The sequence below is a fragment of the Drosophila sulfurigaster genome, chromosome 3 (genome assembly GCF_023558435.1).
Source record: "Drosophila sulfurigaster albostrigata strain 15112-1811.04 chromosome 3, ASM2355843v2, whole genome shotgun sequence".
In the NCBI taxonomy this organism is placed as follows: domain Eukaryota; kingdom Metazoa; phylum Arthropoda; class Insecta; order Diptera; family Drosophilidae; genus Drosophila; species Drosophila sulfurigaster.
The window spans coordinates 48824301-48834491 of record NC_084883.1 but is presented as its reverse complement, the minus strand read 5'-3'; the positions used below and the strand labels follow the sequence as shown (position 1 = coordinate 48834491).

At 35.3% G+C, this 10191-nt stretch overlaps 1 protein-coding gene across 1 annotated transcript; it reads right to left on the bottom strand.

Moving 5' to 3' along the window:
• Positions 1 to 4001: 4001 nt before the first annotated feature.
• Positions 4002 to 4945, bottom strand: LOC133841993 (cuticle protein 38). The gene is made up of 2 exons (XM_062274878.1): positions 4849 to 4945; positions 4002 to 4776 (listed from the first exon to the last, which is right to left on the bottom strand). Exons 1-2 carry the CDS (start codon positions 4858 to 4860, stop codon positions 4366 to 4368), a joined length of 423 nt encoding a protein of 140 aa, XP_062130862.1. The 5' UTR covers positions 4861 to 4945; the 3' UTR covers positions 4002 to 4365.
• Positions 4946 to 10191: the final 5246 nt, after the last annotated feature.

Below are 10191 nucleotides of genomic sequence, written 5' to 3'. Positions count from 1 at the left end.
GCAGGGCAAATGTTGCTCATACGCAATGTTGCCTGTCATTGAACCCGCATTTTGCAGCTCAACATCAACAAAAATAAAAGAAGTGAAAAAGTTACAGACGAGTGGGCTCGACAGTAAGATACCAGTTACGCCTTTTTTATAAAAGCAAAAAAGTGCGCTATTTTCGGTATAATATACAAAATTAATATACCAAAAAATACTGAAATATACCGCAAAGTATATTTGGCACATCGTTGTACATATTATTAAACTCAAAACTTACTAAGCTAATATACCGAAAAAATACTGAACTGTATAGAAATTAATAGTTGGTATATCAGCATACTATTACAAACAAAATATATAAAATTAATATACCAAAGAAATAATGAAATATACCGAAATGTATATTTGGTATATCGATACCCTACTACTCAAATACTGAAATATACCAAAATATTTATTTTGTCTATCGATATACTGTTAATGAAATACTATTATATTTAAAATATACCATAAGGTACACAAAAAGCCCGATTGTTATTTCTTCAATAACTTTTAGAGCTAAGTGGCTAGCTATTGTATATAGCAAAACATTTAATATTAAGCTTGCTATTCTTTTCTTTTAAAAACAAAACTTTATCTGCATGAAGCAACAAAACAATTTTTTATTAATTGAATTTTTTATCTTGAGATTGGAGTATTTATATGGACATAGTACAAGTATGTCGGCAGAAAGTTATAATACCCTTCTACTCTGTTGGTAGCGGGTATTAAAACATGTACGCTTTTCTTTCCCGGCTTAAAGTCGACAAAAAGCTGCTAACAATAATAATAAAAATATTCAAAACATAACATGTATTGTATAGCCAACGGTTCTTTTCAAAGCGAGTTCAGCAATTTTCATTATACTTTTCGTTTTGAAAAATTGTTAGAATATTAACAATGAATCTATAAATAAATAGCTTACAATTCATCTACCCTATTTGAGCTGACTCTTCAGGATATATATTCAGCTAAAGTCAATGCTCTCCACAAGGTCAAAGCTAACTCCCAACTACGTGCAATGTGCAACATGCAACGTGCATTTCCTGCGGCCAGGATCAGCTTGCATCCGAGTTGAGTTCGTTAACCGAAAGGGAACTTTAATTAAGCTGCACACTTGTTATGCCATGCGATGACAACGTGATGTTGGCCTGGCGAAATCAATTCAATGCCCGTTTAATTGCAAAGTGCAATCAACAGAGCAAAAAGCCCTTGTGTGGGTGTGTGTGTGTGTGTGATGTTTGTTGTTTAAATATGTCCTGGACATCGTTGAGGTCCTTGCCCTGTGTGACCAATGGCTTGTTAATAATGCTTGGGCACGTCCCAGCTGCTAAATGCAAATGTGTAGCAAACTTAACATAAATAATTAAATGCAAATACTATTGCATACTTTTAAGCTGCAAATTTAACTCAAAACTGCAGCAAAAAGCACTCAAAACTCAAGTACTCAGCAGCCAACTGAGACTCAAGCAACTGGCAGCAGGTGTTTCAATTGCAGCTCGTGGCCTCACGGTGTGGGAAACCAAGCTGCCAACCGACGGGAGGTAACTGTGCCATGAGAGCACAACAATCTCCCCCCTTACTCCCCCCTTCGGAGTAGTGTACTAAGTGCATTGTGGCAGAGACAATGATTTGCTTGAATGAATATTCAATGCAAACGTAAAACACAAATTGCAAGCAAGTAGGAAGCAACCCACATTTTGTCTATACTCTCCATCTCTCTCACATAATTTGCCTATTCCGTCTGCAAGGTCGTTGCCAAATTGTGGTTCGGCGGCCTTTTGTTAGACGCATCAGTGACTAACTAATCCATACACAGTTTGGATGGACAATCGACGGGTGTCAACGTTGTTGTTAATAACCCCTTAAAAAGCGACTTCAACTAATCATAATAATAGACTTTATGATCGTTGATGGACGGGGCATAATTTATGCCGATAATGCGCATTGTATCTTTGTATCTTGTATTTGGTTTCTTGGCCATAATTGTTGTACATTTGTTCGCATTGACTAAGGTCGTCGTTCATTTGTTCGTTCGTGCTCATGTTTATACCACAATGCCCAATTCTAAGCTATAGACAAAAATCCTCAAGTGAATCGCATTCAGTTTGCCAACATCAAAATTTTAATAACCCGAAACTTGCAAAGCCACAAAAAAGCAAAACAAATTAAGTGACACATTTTTTTTTTCAGCAAACTGCTCCAATTTCTCAATCAAGAAAACATTCAGTCGCTCAGGCCTGGACTTGGCTTAATAAATAATTATTTTCAAATTGCACCACTCGACGCACTTTCGTCTGCAGCCACCTGTCAGCCACTCACTACATCTCAGCTCACCTCACTTCAGCTCCTCGACAAGTTTCCCCTTCGACAACATTTGTCAACGGGCATAATTGCCAGGCGCTGGCATTTGAATTGAATTTGTTCAAGGAAAATTTCAACACTTTTACATGTTGCACTGATAATAAAAACATTTCATAACTGAATTAGCGATTCGACAGAACTGAGCTGAGCACAAAAACAAAAATATGACAGGCGATTCGGGCAGCGCAAATTTATGGCATAATTATGGTCGAGATTATACAAATCTATTTTACACTGTGCAAAACTGATGGCCACAATAAACAAAATGTGATTGTAATATGATAAAAATGTAAAACTTGAAGTAGGTAAGCGATAAGGAAAAAAAGATTAAGCTTATATATATTTATAAACTGTAGAAGAAAACCAAAAGAAACTTAGCATATTTATGGTCGAGAATATACAAATCTATTTTACACTGTGCAAAATTGATGGCCACAATAAACGAAATAGGGTTGTAATATGAAAAAAATTTAAAACTTGAAATAGGTAAGAGATAGGGAAAAAACGATTAGACTTTGACATATTTATAAACTGTAAAAGAAACCAAAAATTGACTTAGCAAATTTATGACATAATTATGTTAAAGATTATACAAATATATGTATTTTAACCTCTGGGAAATTTAACAAAAGTGTTAAAGTATAAGTGAATTAATAAAAGGACTTTTAGTCATCTTTATAAACTTTTATAAAAGAAGATCAAAAGTGACTTGGGAAATGTGTGGCACAATTATGGTCGATATTATACAAATCTAGTGTGCAACATTCACTATCACAAAATAAAAAAAAAATATGAAATAAATTTAAATTGTGTACTTTTTAAGAGGTAGGTGAAATAATAAATACGACTTTTCATTGTACTATTTATAAACTGCAAAAGGAAACAAAAAGTGATTTAGTAAAAACGAAATAATAATATAATGAAAATAATTAAAAAAAAAATAATATAATAATATAATCAATTTCTAAGATATTTACTCTTATAGTCATAAAATTCACTTTTAGGTATTTTAGTTTTATAAAAATAGAATAGAATTCTAAGATATTGAATTGATAATAATCAAAATGTTGAATATGTTACCTAGTTTTCTAAAATTTTTAATGATCGTTCTCGACTCGATTGTTATGAATAGCATTTTATAATAAGACCAAATCATTACTAAATATTTCATTCAGTTTCTAGATTAGATATCATCTCGATTATGTTTTAGTTATATTTTATTCTGAATTTAGTTTCTTAATAATTTTTAAAATTTGAATTGATTCATTTTTTAGTTTAGTTTCTTAATATTTGTTTTATTTTTATTTGAATTTAGTTTGCTTACGAGTATCTGTAAATGCATTAAAACACAGCAGAATTTTAAATTGATTTATATTTTTAATTACTCAATATTTGAGTTCATTTCTAGATTAGATTTCTAGGATAGATTATATTTTGGTTCTACTTTACGTTGAATTTAGGTCGTTACTATTTATTTTTTTATTACAATATTTGAATTGAGTTTATTTATCCTAAAATGCATCAAAGCACATTGTTTTTGCACCTTGATGCTTGAATACTTTAAATTCTTATCTCCCAGAGTACAAAATGAAAAGAATGTTGCATTGTTTTAGTTTAATATTTTTTTCAAATCGTTTATTTACTTAAGTGGAAACCACGAGCATTGCACAATAACAAAAAGTAATAATTAACAGCATTGACTTGATCTCTTGCTCATTCGTTCATAGCTCTCACACTATCTCTATCTCTCTCTCGCTCTCGCTCTCAGCCAGTGTCTCTGTCTCTGTTGTAATTTTGAACACGACTGCGAGTTCTGCACTTTGACAGCGGCAAAATGTCGAACATGTTGTTGTACTGAGTTTTAAATCTCACACTATCCGCGATGGGAAAATGTAGATATTGTTGTTGTTGTTGTGTTGTTCGTGTCAAGGATGTTGCTGGATGGTCGTCAACTGATCGTTAGAGTTGATACTCCGCTTAGTGCAGATAACCATGGCCATAGCCGGCGTATCCCAGACCGTAGCTGCCGTAGCTGCCATAGCCGCCATAGGCACCATGTCCGTGGTAGGTGGAGGTGGTGTGCAGAGCGGGGGCGGCAACCACAGCGGGGGCGTGGTAGACAGCGGGAGCAGCATGGACGACGGGGTAGGCCTTGGTGGCAACCTTGTAGGTGTTGGCATAAGAGGTGGCCAATGGAGCAATGGTCTTCACAATGGGAGCGTGCACAATGGGAGCAGCGTAGCTCTTGATGATGGGAGCATGCGAGATCACAGCTGGAGCAGCATAGGCGGGAGCCAGAGCGGCACCATAGCCCAGGCCATAGCCATGGCTGTAGGGAGAGATGACGCCAGCATTGGCCACGGCGCAGAGAGCGGACAGGACAGCGATCTAAGTGGACGATAGAATAGCAATCGATTAGTGTGGTGTCAAGTTTGTCGCCTAAGTCTTTTGTATCCTTACCAGCTTGAACATTTTGGTTTTTTTGGGTTTGCTTGGCTACTTCTTGCTTGAAGAGTTGAGTGTGTTATGTTTTAACAAGCGCAGCGCGTGGCATATTTATACCAAAAACTCAAAAGCGCTGAGAAATATTCTGACAGACAATGCGCCAAGCGAAACGAACAAGAGCAACAGCAACAACAACAACAACAACAAGAGCAGCGAGTGCGAGCGGCTTAGCGAACTGCGAATCAAAAGCGTGAACGCCCTGCCCTGTCCACGACTTCGTCGGCCGACTTCAGTCTCAAACTTCGGCAAAAAAGTCGAACTCGGAGTCGACTTCGCTAGCTGTGAGAATGAACATGCAGAGCTTTGGAGATCGCGATCGCGATCGATCTTGATGCAGTGCCACAGAAATCAGTCACGCGCCTTCTTGTTGTTGTTGTTGTTGTTGTGGTTGTTGTTGCAGTTTTTCCCAGAAAACGAGAAAATCGAGAAAACTCTTCGATCGCTGGCAATGATCAATTCAATTAGTTGGCTTGTTCGCACCCAAGTGAGTTGTCAGCAGACTTCGACTACGACTCCGACTTCGACTTCCACTGGGAGCCAAATCGAGTTGCTGTGCCGGAAATCAAAGGCTAAAGCCATTGCATGACTTTTCCATTGTTGCATGCAGCCAACATATTACACTTTGCTGTTCTATTCGTAGTTGGTTTCTTAGCGTAATTTGTGTGGTTTACTTAAAGCGCAATTAACTTGCTGAGCTCTGGGGCGTCAACCTGCCACACACATTAGACTAAATATCATTGGGCAACAGCAACACAAAATATGTATGTTTAGTCTCTAGCTCCCACATTTACAGATTCCTTTCTAAAAAAGAAAAAAACAAAAAAAAAACATACACGCACGTGATTATCAATCAGCAGTTGAACTGATTGACAGCGCACTCGACGATCTCTCTGTAGGTGTAGAAAATGCACAACACTTCGCCAGCAAATGCAAATCCCAAATCCAAATCCCATTCAAATCGCGACGCACATGAAAAATCGAGCTGCTTAATAACTGACAACAAATTGAGAGTGTGGAGTCCAGTTTAGTGTCCAGCTGCCGCTGTTCGGAGTGGTCACTGGTAGTTAGCATTTGCTTGCCACTTTGTTGCTGCTTTGCTCGACGTTTTCACATTAATTTTTGCTTTAACTGATTTCTTATCGGTTGGCACGGCGTACGCGGCGTATGCGTAACTTGCAATTCATTGGAAAATCAATTCGCATCGCAAATGCAAATAAATTACAAAAATAAACAACTACGATTGTGAGGGATGCTGCATTGCAGCCGGGTTGATACCCTGTACTTTTTTTAAGTGTATATACTAGAATAGTATTACATATTATGATTGCAATTTGTTTGTTATGAATTGTGGGAGCATTGTGTAATTAGCATATTATTGCAGTACTACTTATACTTAGATTGAAACTTAGTTTGAGTGATTTATTGTGCTTAATGAATACGAATTGGATCAGAAGATTTATTAAATTTGTAAGAAAAGTCTAGTTTATGTCAGAGTTTATTTCAAATTCACCTATTCAAATTGAAGTGATAGAAAAACTAATTAAATGTTAAACACATATTATTTTAGTTGTACTCTGTAACGTTTGAATAGTATATACTTTGAATAAGATGAATAAGCTTAAGTTAAAATAATATAAACGACAATATTTGAATTAAGATTTCTTATATTATTGGCTGAATGAATAGTGTTGTATTTGAAAAATTAATGAGCTTATATAATTGTTAATCTCTTGATAACTCATTTATTCAAATCGAAAGACAATTTTTAAAGTAGTAGAAGTACAGTACACTAGTACACTTTATTTACGCATTAAATTATGATGCATTTAGTATACACATGTTTATCAAATCAAATTAAGATTAAAAGATTTCTTTCTGAGTAACATGTAATTCAGTGTGTCCAAGTTAAAGCAAAACTTCATACTTCTTAGAGTAGTGAAATAGAGTTTTAAATAATATTTAGTATTTAATTCAGGACTTAAATGATGAGGTTAAAAGTGTTATTACTATAATAATTCCATCCAAATATTGAGATTCTTTGAGTAGTACAGCAACAACATTTCAAACGAATGACTTTATTGTGCTTTGATTTATTTTACATATAAAGAGTTAAGAGTATAAGCACCTATCTAAAAAATAACTTATTTTTAGCATGCTCTATTTATGCAATTTATGTTTACTGAGTATCGCATTCATATTTGAGCACTCGTTTTAATGGCCTGCCAGATTTCTTAATAGCCATTCTTAATTTTTTTTGCTTTTCCCCGCTCCAGCGACACCCGTTGCCTTCCTTCCTCTCTGGGCTGACCACGCCTTATCACTATCGACTGGCAATCTGCTTAAGCAGCTGGGAAAACAGCGGCAAAAGCTGTTCGCTGTTAGCATAATCAATGCAACAATCGTAGCAACAAATACGCGTATTTTGTTATTGCTGTTGCTGTTAAGCTTGCTTGTTATGTTGTTTGTTGTGTGTTGTGATAAAAGGCGATTATACAATCGGTCGGGCGTAGGCCTGATGCTGACATGGAACCTTGACTGACGGCAGCTGCTGGAGAGCTCTTGAGAGTTTTAGATTTAGTTTTTTCCTTTTTTGATTCTGCACACACAAAGCGCGCTTAAACTTTATGGCGCATAAATCAATCGAGAAAAGAAACAAAAAGTTTTGCTACTACTATTCAGTTGGTGGACAATTCTTTTTTGGCGGCAACGGAAATCTGCATATTAACAACGTCAGTAAACCGCGTCAAACCCTTCACCGGACACCTCGAATCGAGTCGATTCTGTGTGACAGCAATTTGCATGTGTTGCGGCTTTATCGATATGCAAAATAGCATCGAAATCAAGCGATGTTGATTGACACAAAACAGGATACGAATTGCGTGACCCACCCACCACAGCAATCGCCACAGCAGTCGCCACTGCAGTTACCACTTCCACACACACAACAAGTAAGAAAGGTAGAGTCGAGTGTGCTCGACTGTGAAATACGCGCTACGCATTGTGAATAAAAGCAAGCAGTATTCATTTTAAAATATACCAAATAAATATAAAACTAAAATACTAAAAATATACTGAAGGCTATATTTAACATGTTGATATAGTACTCCATTCAAAATATACCGCAGCGTGCAAGATATACCAAATTGTAAATAAAAGCAAAACAGTGCGGTATAAATATACCGAATTCATATACCGCAAAAATACTAAAATACACCTACGGTATATTGGTATATTGATATAGTAGTACATTGAAAATATACCATAGAGTGCAAAATATACCAGAGTGTAAATGAAAGCAAAACAGTGCTGTTTTTTTTTAAATATCGCAAATAAATATAACAAAATATACTAATAATATACCGAATTTAATATTTAGTATATTAATAAAGTACATACAAAATATGCCATAGAGTGCAAAATATACCATAGATGACAAAATATACCATAGAGTGAACAATATACCAATTGTTAGCCAAATATAGTGCTATCAGAAAAAGATTATATCTCTATGGTCTCTGAGATCTAGGCGTTCATACATACGGACAGACAGACAGACGGATTTTTGTATATCGTCGCGGTTGTTGCGCTGATCAATAATACATATTCTTTATGAGGTCGGAGATACTTTCTTCTGACTATTACATACATTTCCTTCCAACACAATCTTATAATACCCTTCTACCTGGGTATAAAGAGACCACTTCCACCTCTTGTGGCCAGTCATTGTGGCTGTAATTGCATTTTAATGGTTTTGTGGCTGGTGCAATTGGGCAATGCGAGCCAGAGCCAGAGCTTGCCACATTGCCGCATGCCGCATGCTGCATGCACCGCACAATTGGAAATTGGCCGCAAATGCAACACAAATCATTCAAACTTCAAATTAATAGCTTAGTTTTGTTTTTGTATGATTTATTTTCGGGCGTATGATTTATACATTTTTGGCGAAAATTTGATTTTGATATTTGCAGAAAATTTCACAACTCTTTTATGGCGAAATGAAATGAGAAATGTGTGGGGGAATGCGCTTGTCTAATTAGCGTACAATGTGCAAGTTATTAAATTAAGATTTAATTTGTGTGTGTTGCTTTGCATACCATAATTATATGGTGCGCAACGGTGACGCGGCCAACGAGTGCGCCAATTAAGTATACCACATGTTGGACGCGGTCAAGGTCGCTTAATGTCGTGCACATTACAGCGACAACGGCAACGTAAACAACAACAACAACAAACAGCGATGACAACAACTAATAATAATAATACCAACAGCAACAGCAATAGCAACTGAAAACTGTAACAATGGCAAGACAATTGAAAAAATTACTAGAATACCTTCAATTCAGTGCAAAATAAAGCAAGCAACTGCGACGAGCACACACGAGTTTACTCGTAATATGGCAAAGAGTAAGAAATAAATGGACTTGTCTTATAATTAATGACGTCGAAATACCCTTTGCTTTGGCACTTACAAATATGTATAAACCATTTGTATGCTAAAGTCCAAAGTTGTCTTAGAATGTCTTAGTTTGCTTTCAATTTTAGTTCAGTTTCATTTAATTGATAATTTAGAATTAGATTGCTATATCATCAAAGTTGTAAATAGCATAACTTTGTCAATCATTTAGACTCTGAAATTAAACTTTAGTTTCATTCTTTTTCTATTCTAAAATTTGCAAATAATTTATACAACTTACTTTCAGCATAAAACGTAGCTGATGCTGGTCTCATTTTATGATTCATCTAACGACTTGTTGATGATATCTTAAAGACTAAAAAAGAGACATGTCTAGGTGTGATAGTAGTTAGTAAAATTAAGTATGAAAGAATGTCTAGCTAAACACTTAGTATATTAGTAGATAGTAAAAACTTCAAGATTTATTCTATAATTTTCTTAAACACTTGATGTAACCTTTATTTCTTTTGTCTTATTCTGTTTCGATTGGCTTGGATTTTGCTATCAACTTAAAATTTTGTTCTTAATATAAAGCAGTTGATAGTATCATTTTGTGTTTCATCTTTAACTTGTTAGATATACATATATTAAAGTGTGAAAGAGTGATATGTCTAGTATGTATGTAAAGACTTTTAAATTTAAATTTTCTATCACATTCGCAGTAACCTTTACTCGTATTTCTTTTGATGTCTTTTGCTTTGGTTGTATACAATTTGTTATCAACATAGGAATTCGGTTTTAAAGTAAAGCTGTGGCTAGTGCCTTTCATGTTTAATGTTGTCTTAAAGTCTAATATATAAGTGTAAGATGTAATAGTTTATTCTCGAAGGAATTATTTTAAACAA